Here is a 17135-nt window from a genome sequence, read left to right on the forward strand (position 1 = left end):
TAAGGACATATTGGCCAATAAAAATAATCCCGAACTATTGGAACATTTGAATACTTTTATTTTTTGCTCATTCTTACACAAAGTCAATTCATTCTACGTCTTGACTGCGTGTAATGTGGACATGGTACCACAATGCATGACAAATGAAACAATTATTTTTGTAATAATAGCTAGACCTATATAATCATTTACTATAGAAAAGGGATTAAGAGTTAATATAGTTTATTTACAGTATATTCCATGCTATGAAATAAAATGCATAAAACACTGGGTACAGAGAGGCATCAATATGGGACAAATAAAATGTAATACAATGACAAAAGTTAAGGCTTAAATGTGTATAAAATTAACTAAATGTTAATCATTCATACATGAGACATGAGAGCAAAATGATTACAAGACACAAGGAGGTCTTTTTGTACATAAAGATATCTATACATATTTCATGGGACACCCAAAACAGGAATTTACTCATTTTCAATTTAAACATTAAAGGGCATAAAATAACCTGCAGGACATAGATGCCGAATATATGTACAAATAATCACTCAATAGAAAAGAAGACAGTGAGGAGGCAGCACATGCTGTTCTTTGCAAAGAGTTTCACAGGTGTTAACCAATGAAAGGGCAGGAGGTATCACATTTTGTAATGTGCTCTGCCATTTTCTACCAGACAGCACACCATATCCATCACTGGCAGACATGGGGAAAATATACAAATTAAAAAGGATTACATTCATTTGGTTTCAAACCTGTGGATTCTCGTATTTGTACTTTCCATTCCTATTTCATAGGTAAGATAAAAGGAAAAATGAGGAGACCCCTTCCTCATCAACATCGGTAAACAAATCTTTGTAGCACACAGGTAGAGCTCATGCATGTAATTGACCACAGCATGACACATGGTAGAGGGTTCAATCGAGTCACATTGAAATGTTACATATAATGGAATGTGTGTTAAGATATTTCATACATTTCGATTTGAAATTAGTTCTCTGCCTCCATTAAAATCTTGTTGAAAATCTGTCAGGTACTGGAATGGCTTGAACCAACAAATATGTCAGTTCCATTATGGACAATTCTTTGTGCTACATTTCTTCAATACATCACCAAAATATTTTTACTCTTACATGCTGAGTTTCTACAAATACCAACATCAGATTCAAAATATATTTTGGTGCTTTTCAGGATTGCCTTAAGCAGTGTCCTTTTTAATACCATGGACAATAATATTAACAAGATGAAAAGTACAACAATAAAACATAGGTATTGACCCTCCAGTTTGAAAGCCTTTTGTGTACATTTTTGTCTAAAAGACATACTTAAGCGTTATAAAGCTTACATGAGAACAATTCCTTTTTAAGTGATGCAAACAAAGTGATGCAAACATTGACATTAGGAGTGGCAACAACAAAAAATGCTTGGATACATGATTTAGTTGACCTAACCAAAAGGAAGGTAAAGTTCCCAATGTAAATATACTTTTGCAAAGCTTAGAGAGGAAAGGACAATATAAAAAAACATAGTAGGAGTGGTCCTTTAATGCATTATAACACCTATGGTTAACGTTTTAGCTGCCTGGAGCAATGCCTTTTATTGTCTTAGTAGACTAAAAACCTTTTTGGCCAATACTATGAGGCCTGAAAGTGCTGTAAAATCATCTTTGGATGTCCCAAACATTATCCAACCACATCATATAGATGACAGAAAAAAAAAGTCTACCTCTTGATAAGGTACAAATACAGTTTGACACATTTTTGAAACCCACATGGGGTATACAAACAAACAAATAAAAGCCAATATCTGGGATTGATTACGCTTAAGTGGAGGGGTAACCTTACAGGGAGTTCCTCCATGGGTGTCAGGGCGAAGTGCTCAGATGAGGGAGATCCGTATGGGGATACTGGGAGACTCCGTCCTCTGTGGAGAGTGATGGCTCACCAGGTGTTCCACCACCGTGTGTTTGGACATGTGCTTCATAAGGTAGGTCTCCTGAGGACAAACATCAAATAAAGGTTCAGCTAACACCAAGCTTCAGTAGACAACGAGGTATAAATGCTTCCCCAAAAGTGTCATTTTTTAAAAGAGTGACGATCTACAGTACCAATACGGTTTATATATTGACTGAGAATTAAGAAACGTCGCTAACGACATTGAAAATGTTTGCCCACATCCTGTGAAAACATCAGCTCATGCTGCCGCATAGCCTACTCACTGAGGTGTAGGCCCTGCCACACATGCTGCAGCAGTAGGCCTTGGCGTTTTTGATGGCATGCGCAGACAAGTGGATCTGTAGTGAGGCGGAGTCCGAGTAGGCACGGTAGCAGTTCGGACACTTGTAGGGCTTGTCTTTGTTGTGCTGTCTCTGATGAGACTGAGGTAGGGAAACAGACGGACACAGTGATCACATTACACGATTCAAAGACCTATCTAGACTTTCAAGGTAGGGAAACTTTATCTTGCTGCAAATGCACTTCCTGTCAAACCAGGCCATCATCTGACCAGAATTCTGAGAGGTGGGAATGGAGGAAAATCATGCTGAAAATCCAATAACTCAAAACATACTACAGTAAAAATACAATTATTTCCAAAGGTTGTCAATATTTTCAGGTATAATAGCATGTGTGCGAAATATAAGAAGAATGAATAGCATTGTTGTCTGTGACTATGTGGATTTTATATGTTTTTATTGCCTTCTCTGGGACAAAATCCTTCGGTTGAAGGATCTACAATCATGCCTGACAAGGCCAATGCAATCCGCTCCTCGCTGGAAGCCCCGCCTTCCACAGGAGATAAGCTTGCGGCTCGGATTCATTCCTTCAATTTAATACCGCTCTTCACCATATTCTAGTTTCTGGGCCAGAGTAGTAACCAGTTTAATTTGGGTACATTTTTCATCCGGCCGTGAAAATACTGCCCCCTACCCCAGACAGGTTAAAGGAGTTCCCACATATGCTGAGCTCTTGTTGGCTGCTTTCCCTTCACTCTGCGGTCCATTTATTTGGGCTGCAATCTGAGGTGCAGTTAACTCTAATGAACTTATACTCTGCAGCAGAGGTAACTCTGGGTCTTCCTTTCCTGTGGCGGTCCTCACGAGAGCCAGTTTCATCATAGCGCTTGATGGTTTTTGCGACTGCACTTGAAGAAACGTTCAAAGTTCTTGAAATGTTTCGTATTGATTTACCTTCATGTCTTAAAGTAATGATGGACTGTCGTTTCTCTTTGCTTATTTGAGCTGTTCTTGCTATAATATGGACTTGGTATTTTACCAAATAGGGCTATCTTCTGAATACCACCCCTACCTTGTTACAACACAACTGATTGGCTCAAATGCATTAAGAAGGAAAGAAATTCCACAAATTAACTTTTAACAAGGCACACCTGTTAATTGAAATGCATTCCAGGTGACTACCTCATGAAGCTGGTTGAGAGAATGTCAGGAGTGTGCAAAGCTGTCATCAAGACAAAGGGTGGCTACTTTGAAGAATCTCGAATATAAAACACTTTTTTGGTTACTGTCACGACTTCCACCGAAGTCGGTTCCTCTCCTTGTTCGGGCGGCGTTCGGCGTCACCGGTCTTCTAGCCATCGTCGATCCACTTTTCATTTGTTTTGTCTTGTTTTCCTACACACCTGGTTCTCATTTCCCTCATTAAGTGTTGTGTATTTAACCCTCTGTTCCCGCCAATGTCTTTGTGTGGAATTGTTTGTTGTAAGTGCTTGTGCACATGTTTACTGGTGCGCGTCGGGTTTTGTACCCATGTTGGTTATTTCTTTATGCCGTTGGTTTTGAAATTAAACTGCTCCGGCTATTACCTAGTTCTGCTCTCCTGCGTCTGACTTCACTGCCACTAGTTCCGCAACTCTTACGGCACAGGAATACGTAATAGGGTTTTTATTTATCCCAAATTACGGTGTGCTGTGTAAAGGCACAGGGACGAAGACCAAACAAAAGAGCGAGGACTACCTTGAACAAATAACACACTCGCACAATGATTAACACACGGGACGAGACCCGTAACCATCTGCGCAATCCACAAGGGCACGAAAGCCCAAAACACACAGCACGGGCACTCACACGCACCAACGGACATTGTACAATAACCAACAACACCATGGTGAACAAAGGGCACATATATACAAATACAATCAGTGGGAATCGGGGCCAGGTGTGCGCAATGAAAGTTCCAGAGGGATCCGTGACAGCTCCTGAAACTTGACCCCAAAAAAACATCTGGTTACGCACCCCTTACAGTTACTACATTATTCCATATGTGTTATTTCATAGTTTTGATGTCTTATTCTACAATGTAGAAAATAGTCAAAATAAAGAAAAACCCTGGAATGAGTAGGTGTGTCCAAACCTTTGACTGGTAGTGTACATACTACTACAATTACCTCAACTACCTCATACCCCTGCACATTGACTCAGTACCGGTACTCCTTGTATATAGTCTCGTTATTGTTATTTTATGTGTTACTATTTATTTATTTTGCTAAATGTTCTTACTTTTTAACTCTGCATTGTTGGGAAAGGGCTCGTAAGTAAACATTTCACTGTAAAGTCTACACCTGTTGCATTCGGGGTATGTGTCAAATTAAATTTGTTCCAATTGTTTACTTTAGTAGTGTGATTCACGCTAAAATTGTTCCTGTTCACACTGAGGTGAAGAGCGGAATCATTTATTCCCAGGAATAAAGCCTTGCGCTTATCATCTGTGGAAGGTGGGGCTTCCAGAGAGGTGCGGATTTCATTGGACTTGTCAGGCGTGATTGTAGGTCCTTCAACCGAAGTCGCAAGAGTGTGACACCCCCATAGTAAATTTTACAGAAGTTGACTGACTGAAAGGGAACTCGAAATCCACCCTTCGAAACTAGAACAGGGTTGATGTGTGTGTGTGACGGTTGATGGAAATCTTGTGGCCGGGGAGCAAGAGGTGTGGTTAAAAGACCAGGATGTGTTTAAAAGACTAAGCATGAGGTTAACTGAAAACCCAGTCCAGTTCATACCTGCAGATTGGAGAGCTGAGTGAAGGCTTTTTCACAACCTGGATGGGCACATTTATAGGGCCGATCTCCAGTATGAATCCTGTAAAAGATATAGTAAAGAGGAGATTTAATGAAGCCGCAGCATCCGGCACACGTGTCTACGGTTTTGACATAGGAAAAAATCCAGCCTACTGCCCTTTGACACAACCCCTCTCTATCTTTCCCTACGGTAAGCCTCTCTGTTGGTTCAATAAAGTCTGAAAATACCTTAATATATACAGTTTAAGTCGGAAGTTTACATACACTTAGGTTGGAGTCATTAAAACTCGTTTTTCAACAACTCCACAAATGTCTTGTTATCAAACTATAGTTTTGGCAAAAGTAATTTTTCCAACAATTGTTTACAGACAGATTATTTCACTTATAATTCACTGTATCACAATTCCAGTGGGTCAGAAGTTTACATACACTAAGTTGACTGTGCCTTTAAACAGCTTGGAAAATTCCAGAAAATGATGTCATGGCTTTAGAAGTTTCTGATAGGCTAATTGACATAATTTGAGTCAATTGGAGGTGTACCTGTGGATGTATTTCAAGGCCTACCTTCAAACTCAGCGCCTCTTTGCTTGACATCATGAGAAAATCAAAAGAAATCAGCCAAGACCTCAGAAAAAAAACGTGGACCTCCACAAGTCTGGTTCATCCTTGGGAGCAATTTCCAAATGCCTGAAGGTACCACGTTCATCTGTACAAACAATAGTACGCAAGTATAAACAGCATGGGACAACGCAGCCGTCACACCGCTCAGGAAGGAGACGCGTTCTGTCTCCTAGAGATGAACGTGCTTTGGTGCAAAAAAGTGCAATTCAATCCCAGAACAACAGCAAAGGACCTTGTGAAGATGCTGGAGGAAATAGGTACAAAAATATCTATATCCACAGAAAAACGAGTCCAATATCGACATAACCTGAAAGGCCGCTCAGCAATGAAAAAGCCACTGCTCCAAAACCGCCATAGAAAAGCCAGACTACAGTTTGCAACTGCACATAGGGACAAAGATCGTACTTTTTGGAGAAATGTCCTCTGGTCTGATGAAACAAAAATAGAACTGTTTGGCCATAATGACCATTGTTATGTTTGGAGGAAAAAGGGGGAGGCTTGCAAGCCGAAGAACCCCATCCCAACCTTGAAGCACGGGGGCGGCAGCATCATGTTGTTGGGGTGCTTTGCTGCAGGAGGGACTGGTGCACATCACAAAATAGATGGCTTCATGAGGCAGGAAAATTATGTGGATATATTGAAGCAACATCTCAAGACATCAGTCAGGAAGTTAAAGCTTGGTCACAAATGGGTCTTCCAAATGGACAATGACCCCAAGCATACTTCCAAAGTTGTGTCAAAATGGCTTAAGGACAACAAAGCCAAGGTATTGGAGTGGCCATCACAAAGCCCTGTCCTCAACCCTATAGAAAATTTGTGGGCAGAACTGAAAAAGGGTGTGCGAACAAGGAGGCCTACAAACCTGACTCAGTTACACCAACTCAATTCACCCAACTTATTGTGGGAAGCTTGTGGAAGGCTACCTGAAACGTTTGACCCAAGTTAAACAATTTAAAGGCAATGGTACCAAATACTAAATTGAGTGTATGTAAACTTCTGACCCACTGGGAATGTGATGAAAGAAATAAAAGCTGAAATAAATAATTATCTCTACTATTACTCTGACATTTCACATTCTTAAAATAAAGTGGTGATTCTAACTGACTTAAGACAGGGCATTTTTACTAGGATTAAATGTCAGGATTTGTTAAAAACTGAGTTTAAATGTATTTTGCTAAGATGTATGTAAACTTCCGACTTAAACTGTATACACTGAGTGTACAAAACATTAAGAACACCTGCTCTTCCCATGGCATAGACTGACCAGGTGAATCCAGGTGAAAGCTATGATCTCTTGTTGATGTCACTTGTTAAATCCACTTCAATCAGTGTAGATGAACGGGAGGAGACAGGTTAAATAAGTATTTTTATGCCATGAGTCAAATGAGACATGTATTGTGTATGTGTGCCATTAAGAGGGTGAGACAAAAGATTTAAGTGCCTTTGAACGGGGTATGTTAGTAGGTGCTAAGTGCACCGTTTTCTTAATCTAGAACTGCAACGCTGCTGGGTTTGTCACACTCAACTCCAATGCTTCCCACAGTTGTCAAGTTGCCTGGGAGTTCTTTGGGTGGTGGATCATTATTGATACACAAGGGATTGCTTGACAGGCCTAGATGTTGATTGTAGAAGTATCGGCCTACTTTAAATGGATTATTTCTAGTGTTTGTTATGTTTACCTACGGATGATCAAAATGGTACTTTCTAGAATTTTGAATGCATAATAGGCCTATCATCCTGATTGATTGGTGATCTTTTTATGCAATTAAAAACGTACTAAACCAATGGTGACATGTTTGCTAAAATAGTTTATAATTTGACTCATGAAGCTATGTGAGGAAATACAAAACAATATCTTAGCAAATGCGCAGAAAATTACCCAATTTGTATTTGTAGGCATATTTATGGGAATCGTTCCCAATCACAGCCAGTTCGTGCTCAAGAGCTTTTAAAGAGCGGGGCGGCAGGTAGCATAGTGGTTGGAGCGTTGGGCCAGTAACCGAAAGGTTGCTAGATCGAATCCCCGAGCTGACAAGGTAAAAATCTGTCGTTCTGCCCCTGAACAAGGCAGTTAACCCACTGTTCCTAGACCGTCATTGTAAATAAGAATTTGTTCTTAATGGACTTGCATAGTTAAATAAAATAAAAACTAAATGCACAAAACTATGTAGCTTGCAAGTTACTAAAGCTCCAGGATTTGTTGAAGTATCATGTTGCTGAAAATGAAAACAAAATACACAGAAAAGGATCACATCAATAATTGAGCTAAGGTTAGGAAATGGGTTAGGGTGTGTGTATCAAGAATGACCCATCACCCAAAGGACTCCCAGGCAACTTGACACAACTGTGGGAAGCATTGGAGTCAACATGGGCCAGCATCCCTGAGGAATTCTACCTTGTAGTGTCCACGCCCCAACGAATTGACCTGTTCTGAGGGTAAAAGGAGGGGTGGGGGGTTGCAACTCAATAGTAGGAAGGTGTTCTTAATGTTTTGTACACTAAGTGTATATTAAAAACGCATAATCTATGAAGGCAAATAATTAACACTAGTGTAAATACACTTTAAAAGCGTAGTACACACATGACTTTGGGGTTCTGGGAAAGATACATCATCATCATCATCACTACACTATAGAACCTAGTTGGTGGGTACATGAAAACAGTATCAAACTGATGATCAAATTAGTCCATAGATTTGACCTGGTGTGCTGCTGCAGGTGGGAGAGCTGGCGGAAGCATTTCTCGCAGTAGGAGCAGTGATAAGGTTTGACGCCCAGGTGTATGCGGAGGTGCTGGGCCAGGTAGGATGCATTGGCGAAGGATTTGGAGCAGTGAGGACACTTGTGAGGCTTGGCCTCTGTGTGGGACTTGGAGTGGATCTGCATGTCTGACTTGGAGAAGAAGGTCAGCGGGCACGATTTACACCTGTGCAAAACAACACACACATGGAAGACACCGTAAGCAATCAATATGACAGTAAGACATTTGGAGTATAATCAACATGTAGCAGTCTGTAAAAGGTTCATGTGTGCTCATGCCTGTAGCATTTGCCCTGTTTGGGGGTGATGGTGTGGCAGGATTGATCGTTGCCTGAAGCTAGGATGGGGTAAGGCACCACCAACAGAGAGCCACCACTGTTCTCAGCTTTTATCTTCTTACGCCCTCGCCCCTCCATCTTGGGAGGGGGCCCCAGCAGTCCAGCAAGGCCTCCGTTACTTTTGATTTGCTCCATCCCAGGGCCACTGGCCAAGCCTGAGAGGACATGATGTGGTGAGGGGGCTCCGCCTAGTCGGCTCAGGCTGTTGGAGGTGGGTGTGGTCAGAGTGACGGACTCTGAGGTGTTATGGTTGCCCATTCGAGAGGAAAGCGCCAGACCTGGCAAGTCAAGAGGTAAAAATGACTCACAAACTAAATAATCACTACATAATTATGTAATGACTAATCTCCAACAGAAGAACGCAGTCAGTTACATGTATTCTTCTTAAAATTGTGCATACTTTTTCAGAGACAATGCTCAAAATTAACTATTGACATGTTCCCTTTTAGTTATTCGCTCAACATAGGAATACTCTTTGTGCCTAGTTGTTGGCTGAAGTAGTTTGAAATCACGTTGATACGCCAAAAGTCCTGTCACGTTTTGAGAGGTCTGGATTAGTCTGAAGGCCCATAGTACAGGAATCTTGGAATGGGCTATGGAAGTCTGCCTCTCTTTCCGTGTGGGGGAGAGTTGGGTAAGTTGAGCCATTTTTTACATTCAGCATCACTCGGGTCAAGGGAAATATAGTATTATTTCTAACAAAGATATCTACATATATATTGTAAATAATCTGAATTCATGAAAACATAGCTTGTCCAAAAAAGTGGTCTCTTTGCACGAATTACTCCGGATGGGGGACAGGGTAAGTAAAGACGCTTATACATTTCTGTAATGAATGAAATATTACCACTTACCATCTTAAAACCATGTCTATCTTTATTTCCCAAACACAATTAATCACAATAACTTTTTTTTTGCCTTTTAATAATTTTAAGCTTTTTTTGTTGCCTTTTAATCATTTTATGCATATTTTAACATTGGCTTAACACCTAACAAACATGTTGTTACCTCATATGCCTTGCATTACACCTGCGAAGAAAACGTTTCAATTTGCTCAACCAACTTACCCATTTTACATTTTAGTCATTTAGCAGACGCTCTTATCCAGAGCGACTTACAGTAGTGAATACATACATTTAATTTCATGCATTTTTTAAATGTTTGTACTGGCCCCCCGTGGGAAACGAACCCACAACCCTGGCGTTGCACACACCATGCTGGCGTTGCAAACACCATGCTCTACCAACTGAGCCACAGGGAAGACCCCATGGCCATTGGCTGAACTTACCCCAAGGCAAACATTTTGACTATATTAGCCCACACAGCTACAAGGATGCACTTTCATTCTAGGTTTAGGACCTCATATTGTAGCTTATAGAGACCGCAAATGATGTATAGAACAATTTTAAAATTACCTACTTTGGTTTAGATACAAGCACCATGAAACCTCTTAACACAAATTAATTTGACGTTGTGAAAATCTTTTTTTTGGAACTAACTTGCTTAACACTTTTTCCATGTGGTTACTTCCTTTACAGACTCCATGAAATGATGACCTTGGTCAAATTATACATTTTGTGTATGGTTTCCTAGAAACTAGCATGGCTCAACTTACCCCTTTGGCTGAACTAACCCCAGTCTCTCCTATGTGCCTGACGGGCTTTACTGTGTCAAAAAATCATGTGATTACCTGACAGGTGGTTCGTTCTAGAGGGTTGGTCTATGATTTGACGCAAATGCCAGTCTTCCCACAATCCTCTAGCTTTTATAGCTGTTTTATCATCCAGATTAAAGTTTACATCACCGAGAATACGTCCTGTTAGAGATGTGCAGAAAATTCACAGAATTTACCAACAAAAAAAACTCTTACCATAGAAAATTAACAGGAAATATAAAGCCTGGCTCATACAAGGCTCAACAAGTATTTTCCCCATCCATCTATCAACGATAGAAAAAGATTATAAGTAGGCCTATTACAGTAATTACAAGTGACACAAAAAGTATTTATAAAAAGTGAGGGGATGTGTGCCAATCACTTGATGAGATTGAGGAGGATGGGAGGGGGTGTGATCACATGACACACTGTAGAGATGCATTCTGATTTGAACCGCCTCTGAGAATAGAAGTGTGTGAGTGGTGGTGGTGATCAATGACAGCGGAGCCTGGCCTGGTGAAGGGAGGTGGGGGGCGGTCAGGGTACCTGCGACAGAGCTGGAGGCCGGCCGGGCGTGCAGGGCAACGTCTGGCTGGGACGGGCTGTGGGCATGGAGTTCTTGTTGCATCTGCTGCAGTTTCTCAACTGACATCTGGACATGCTGCCCACCTTCTGTCTGTGTAGGATTCCCCAGCAGTTGCTGTTGGGAGGGAACTGTGGAAGACGGCAGGTGGGGTGGTCTGATCTTCTCAGCCATCAGCTGTTCCTTGATCTTGTTGATCAGCACAAGGTTATCCAGCTGACAGCAGGGAGACAACAACACACAGAGACAGAAGAACAGTCCTTAGTTAACGTCTGTGTGGGCTTACATTCATTTGTTCTGCTTTGGCTCCCTCCAATGGACTCAAAGGAAAATAACTCAACAATGTACATTAACAGTAATCTATGTCCTCTCTTCAAGTGAGTCGTAAAAAATAATACATACTTTACGTGGACATTTGCGTGACAATCAAGCAGGCAAAATACATTTCACTGCTCATGGGTCTCAATGTCAATTATTATTCTAGGTAATGTAACAATCTTCACAGTCTACTGTCCACCGTCCTCATCTTCTCCTCATCCTCTTTTATACTAACTACCCTGTTGTTGAATGTGAGGGTAGAGTCTAGACAGTCACTACTCACCTGGCCAGGCATGGTGGGTGGTGGAGGCCAGAAGTAGGGATTATTAAAACGAGGTTCAGCCATCCTGTGACAAACAAACCAGATGTAAATATGACTGTCCATTTAAATAGATATAACAACAACAACACAGCTAATTCAGCCTCACAATTCATTCGAATGTTTGCAGCACTTTAATGAGTTCATAAATAGTTGCTGAATCTCCAATGACTTATTGCAATAGACGTATATAGTTAACGCTGGCCATTTAGCCACTTGCCAAACACTGGGCTTATGCTGGTAAATGTATTGTAGTCTAGCCTCACGATTCAAAGTAAATGGGACTACTTTCTAACTTTCTCCCTTCCTCTTCCTCCGTCATGTCCACCACGGAGGTGTGTTTCCAGTTCCACACGCACTGCAGCTAATTATAGAGCTTAATAATCACACTTTTCTGAGTCACAACTTCCTGACCGTGGCCCACAGACAGCTGAGATCTTGCAGAGGATTCAATTCCGCGAGACATTATTCAAAGAAGGAGAAAAAAAAAGGTGTGAGTCACAGGGATCCTCTCATAGGAAGGGAAATACCCACGAGGCCTTGTTTATTCTCCCTCTCTGTCAGCTCACCAGCAGACTCTCTAACCATCACACTGAATGATGGGCATCTCCCCAAAGAAACACCATAACATCACATGGTAGCTATAGCTTGTTAAGAAACACTTGTCATATTGGCAGTTTCCTATACCATTTTGTGATTAAAGATAGAATTGCATTGATGGTTGAGGCGTTTGAAAATATATGGTATTTCTGTCGCCTGCACTGTCAATATTTTCATAGGGAACAAAATAACCTATATCCCTGCTCCCTGATGCTCCATTTAATCCATTTAGAGTGAATGTCATTGAACAGACTTTTACTCCAATCTCTCTATGCAAAAGTCACATTTGGAAGAATTTGGGGCAAGGGGCATTGCTGCTCTTTGTCCCATGGTAGAGCCTGCTGCTCTCTCATAGATGTCTGTGATCTGTGGGCTTTCTTTCCATCGCTTCTCTTTTCAAGCCTTATTCATTTCTTTCTATGACATATTGCATTGTGTGTTTTGGCACAGTCCACCATTCTAAAGTCTGTTTGATTTAGCAGCAGCGTAACACAGTCCACTTGCATCAGCCAAAAGAAACTAAAATGATACGTCCAGCCGTATGAACAAAAAAAACTGAAAATATTTCCCTAATGATGCCGACAGGGTGTCCATTTCACTTCCTGGAGGCACTCTGAGTTTCCTGGGTAAGAGCGGAATACAGATAGAGAGTTGATAATCTCCCCCATATGACGGCTGTCTCTGTCTTTGATATGCCATGTTTGATGTTGGTGATAATAACAACACAGCTTCATAGGCAACCGAGAAAAGTGTCAAACTATATTAAAGTAGAGTCCTTTGTGTATTCGAGATGGAGTGTACAGCATCCTGTCCGACGGAGACTGTAATGCCTACAAATGTATTACTGCCATAATCAACAATCAAACAGGAAGAAAAAACATAAGTCTATGCCATGGCAACCCCTAGAACCAAGACTGTGTACTGTTTTCAATAAATCAATCACATTTAATTCGACAGTAAACTGACAGACTTTTTTAGGTTATTTCTGGGATAACATGGACATGGTTGAGAATCAAGCCTTGGATCAGGTCCAGCTGCAAGATCTATAAAAAAGAGTCAGTCCCCGGAATGTTCTGTGTGCAGGTTTCAATCTAAATCAATTACCCTCATTAGCAAGACAATCAAATAGATGAAATCTTAACTATTCCACGTAACTAAAGCTGCAAAGAGGATAGGTGATAATAGGTTGCTAATCTGATATACTAACTATGTTTCTTTTTGAAACTCAGCTGGAGTAAAATCCAACATAGTTGTACACTTTGGGTCCCCAGGATCAATGTTGGGAAATTAACACACTTCACTCTTGTTATTGACTGAGCCCCTTGAAAATCCCATAATGCCTAATTCCGATTAAAGCCACACTCTGTAAAATGTGCCAACCATCAAAGAGTTGACCACTGCAAAAATGTTTAACAATGGAGCAAATGTATCCCATTACCTTCCCACATGCAAATATTGCTTGATTTCCATTATGTATAAGTAGTGCTCAAGTTGCTATTCAAGGAGACCAACATCACTTTTTAATAACAACAACTAATCTTACAGACTGTGGTTTTGAAATATTTTTTTAAACCCACATTTTTCACAGTATACAATATTGAATCAAATTTCAATTGTATTGAGGAATCAAGTCTTCAATTGAAATACTACAATATTTTGCATTAGTTGTTACAGACAGTGAAATAGCCACGGTGAACCACCTAAACTATTTGAGTCATAGCAGAAATAGCTGCATGCTGAAAACATCTGTGGTGAGAATCTGAAATGTGTCCGGAGATTTAAGTCAATTTGAACCGATATCAGTGATTTTATCGTTCTGTGTCATGCCCCTACGCAATAAAAACCCAAATACTGCTGTTTCTCAAAATGGTGTCTATTGCTTTCTAGTCCGTCAGATGTACGATTTTTTAAATTACTGTAGCCCATAGACCGAAATGTATAGGCTAGTCGTGTTTAAGGAAATTGAAAATATTAGGCTGCAGGTTATCCATCTTCAGACAATTAGAGGCAAATTAGGCTAGTAGACCTATGTCAATCGTGCAACATTAGCCCAACTAAATATTTGCAATACGAATACTATAGGCTATTATTTGCTCTATAAATCATTTTCTTAACACTGATATGAAAATAAATGAGTAATCAATTATCAGCCTATAACAAGGGTAGACAAATCACTTGAGGCTGGTCTAGACTTGTGAACTAAAACAAAAGTTAGGCTACTTAACTTTTCCTTATTCTATCTGGACGTCTACGTTTATTTGCAGATTAAAAAAAAAAAACCTTTAGAACTTAAAATGCTAACACATAAAGCATCAAATAAGGAGCAGTTTGACTGCAGAGCAACTCTGATCCCCCCCTGGTGCCTCGCTCCACAGCCTCTCCCACATTCTCAGACAGTTTTATTTAAAAAATTCAGACAAAAGGAAAACAAAAATGGCAGCCTGTCTTATTTTTATAAGGACTGGACGCCATATTCTGCAGATCCCAAATGTACAGTAATAATTCGCCTAAAAAAGTAAACGTGTCACGATGCATGCACATTTGTAATCCATTTCTTTGCATTAGCGTAAGTGTTCGAATGATTGTTTACTTAGATTTGCAGGTTTGAATAGCCCGGCTCGAGGAAGAAGAAAAAAAACAGACACTTCCTACAACAATCATGCCTTGCAAAATGCAATGCGTTATGGACAACTGGGTTCTCTCGCTATGCAAATCCATAATTTAATTCCAGAATAGTAGCATAACTGCATCTCATCTGCCGCATGCTGTGTGCTGTGCACAATACAACTAGAACGTTGTCCTTTTCAAATATGCTCTGGTAATGGCTAGTATTTTTTTATTTGAACTTTTTGACGACTCAAATGGTAGCGATAACTGCTTTCAAAATAGCATTGCAGCCGAACGTTTTTAAAATTGCACACAAGAGAGGAGAAAAAATGTATACAAACCTGACACCTCGAAGGTAGATTTAATGGTATTTTATAAAATAATAAGATGTTCCTTTTGCTTGCCTTCAGTCGGAGTTCAGACCTTCCGGGTCGCCTACTGTTCACTTCTGGGTGCTGCAGGCGAGGATTTGCTTTCACTGAAGCAGATTTAGGAAATATAAAAACTACAAATAGGCCTAAAGATATTCAGAATTGACATAATTGCTGCGATATAATCTTGGTTTAGGATATGCCTCATTGTAGTGACATAATTGGTGACAGCTTTTGGTTTGACAGGCTGTCAACTGTCTGCACCATAATATCAAGGCATCATCATTTCTCAACTGCTTTACGTGATCAGAAATGGAAAGAAAGAAGCTACATTTAATGGATACAATGAAACAATATTCAACTAATGTTGCAACAATTGACCATCCCGCCCTGAATTATCGCAGACTAATCCATTGTCAGGTGCCGCTCTTTTAAGGCACACGCTAGGGGGGCCGCATATCCTATTGCTCTTTTTGGCGCAGTAGCGATGACCAGGGATGTTCTCTTGATAAGTGTGTGAATTGGACCATTTTCCTGTCAAAATGTAACGAGTACTTTTGGGTGTTAGGGAAAATGTATGAAGTAAAAAGTATAATTATTTTCTTTAGGAATGTAGTGAAGTAAAAGTTGTCAAAATTATAAATAGTAAAGTACAGATACCCCAAAAACGACTTAAGTAGTACTTTAAAGTATTTTTTACTTAAGTACTTTACACCACTGGGTATCAAACATCCTCATAGTAATACGCTCTCACGCTCACATAGTGTCTTCAACTAGTGTGTCTCCACTACTTCTCAACCATAAAGGATTTGAGGATGAGGCCAGGGTTGAAAAACAGGGGGGGGGGGGGTCTCCGTTAAATTACTGCCCATGTAACCCCTATGGCGCAAAGTAGAATATTTGGTTTTACCCTGAAACAATAATAAATATACTACAATAAAAAAGGATATACATTTTGAATAGCCATAAATATAATGTATTAGCATGTAATTACCATTAGTTATGTGCTTTAATCAGTTTTTTGGTAAACCATGATACATTTAGCCACTTCTCATTCCATAACATTTGACATTCTAGTTATTTAGCAGACGCTCTTATCCATTTAGCTAGGTGAGACAACAACATATCACAATCGTAGCAAGTACATTTTAGTAAACTCCATAAAGCGAGCCTAACTCCTAAAACCAAATTTTCAAACTAACAGCAGGGGCTTCGGGGCAGGGGTCAATTCGAATTGAAGGCTGTCAATTCAGGAAGTGATTTTAATTTAAAATCCAAAAATTTTAAAACTTTTGAAATAAATAGCTCATTTGATCGAGAAGTCATTGTAAATAGTTTGTTAAATGTTTTTTTTTTTTTGTTATTTAAGTTTACTTCCTGAATTGATGACCTTAAGTTAGCAGTGCCGCGGGTCAATTCTATCAGAGATGCAGGATAACCTGAACGCTATGTGCACGTTTCCGCATGAGATGACAGTACCGCAGAACACATAAGAATATCTGAGTGATCACATTATGGACATGTAAAACAGTAGTCTACTTTCAATGGCAATGTTGCCCAACAACAAGCTTTCATTTCGCAACAGAACACATCAACCTACAAAGGACACCACAGAGGTGCCAGTTTCACTAGACAGACAGACAGATACAAACACAACCCATCAAATTGTATTGGTCTAGTACCCATATTTTGTAGATGTTATCACAGGTGCAGCGAAATGCTTATGTTTCTAGCTCCAACAATGCAGTAAAACCTAACAATACAAAAAAAAGACACACAAATCGTAAAAATTAAAAGAAAGGAATTAAGAGATATCAAAACCAGCAATGTCAGAGTCCGGAATATACATCCAAAAGGATGGCAGACATTGGGTGAATATTAAAAGTTAATATCTTCGGCTGTGAGTGATGGGGAAAAAAATCGGCCTCAATGAAAAT

At 40.1% G+C, this 17135-nt stretch overlaps 1 protein-coding gene across 3 annotated transcripts; it reads right to left on the reverse strand.

The window, feature by feature from the left end:
• Positions 1–41: 41 nt before the first annotated feature.
• On the reverse strand, positions 42–15302 carry znf362a (zinc finger protein 362a). Of its 3 annotated transcripts, none has more exons than XM_014166284.3 (9): positions 15169–15302; positions 11585–11648; positions 10947–11199; positions 10437–10562; positions 8688–8982; positions 8350–8574; positions 5011–5089; positions 2216–2374; positions 42–1992 (listed from the first exon to the last, which is right to left on the reverse strand). In XM_014166284.3, the coding sequence occupies exons 2-9, from the start codon at positions 11645–11647 to the stop codon at positions 1876–1878; spliced, it is 1317 nt and encodes a 438-aa protein (XP_014021759.1). In that variant the 5' UTR covers position 11648; positions 15169–15302; the 3' UTR covers positions 42–1875. The 3 variants fall into 3 exon arrangements, with proteins under 3 accessions (XP_014021759.1, XP_014021757.1, XP_014021760.1); XM_014166282.3 differs by having other exon boundaries at positions 8688–9024; XM_014166285.3 differs by lacking the exon at positions 10437–10562 and having other exon boundaries at positions 8688–9024.
• Between the last annotated feature and the right edge of the window lie 1833 nt (positions 15303–17135).

Source organism: Salmo salar, chromosome 22 (assembly GCF_965601325.2).
Source record: "Salmo salar chromosome 22, fSalSal1, whole genome shotgun sequence".
NCBI lineage: Eukaryota > Metazoa > Chordata > Actinopteri > Salmoniformes > Salmonidae > Salmo > Salmo salar.

Bases quoted from the DNA above. Each gene is read 5' to 3' on its own strand.
- znf362a (XM_014166282.3), bottom strand. From the start codon at position 11,647: ATGGCTGAACCTCGTTTTAATAATCCCTACTTCTGGCCTCCACCACCC. The intron at 5,090-8,349 runs GTCAAATCTATG...TATCTTTTACAG, and splicing joins CACCTGCAGCAGCACACCAG to GATTCATACTGGAGATCGGC. The intron at 2,375-5,010 runs GTATGAACTGGA...TCCCTACCTCAG, and splicing joins CTCAGCTCTCCAATCTGCAG to TCTCATCAGAGACAGCACAA.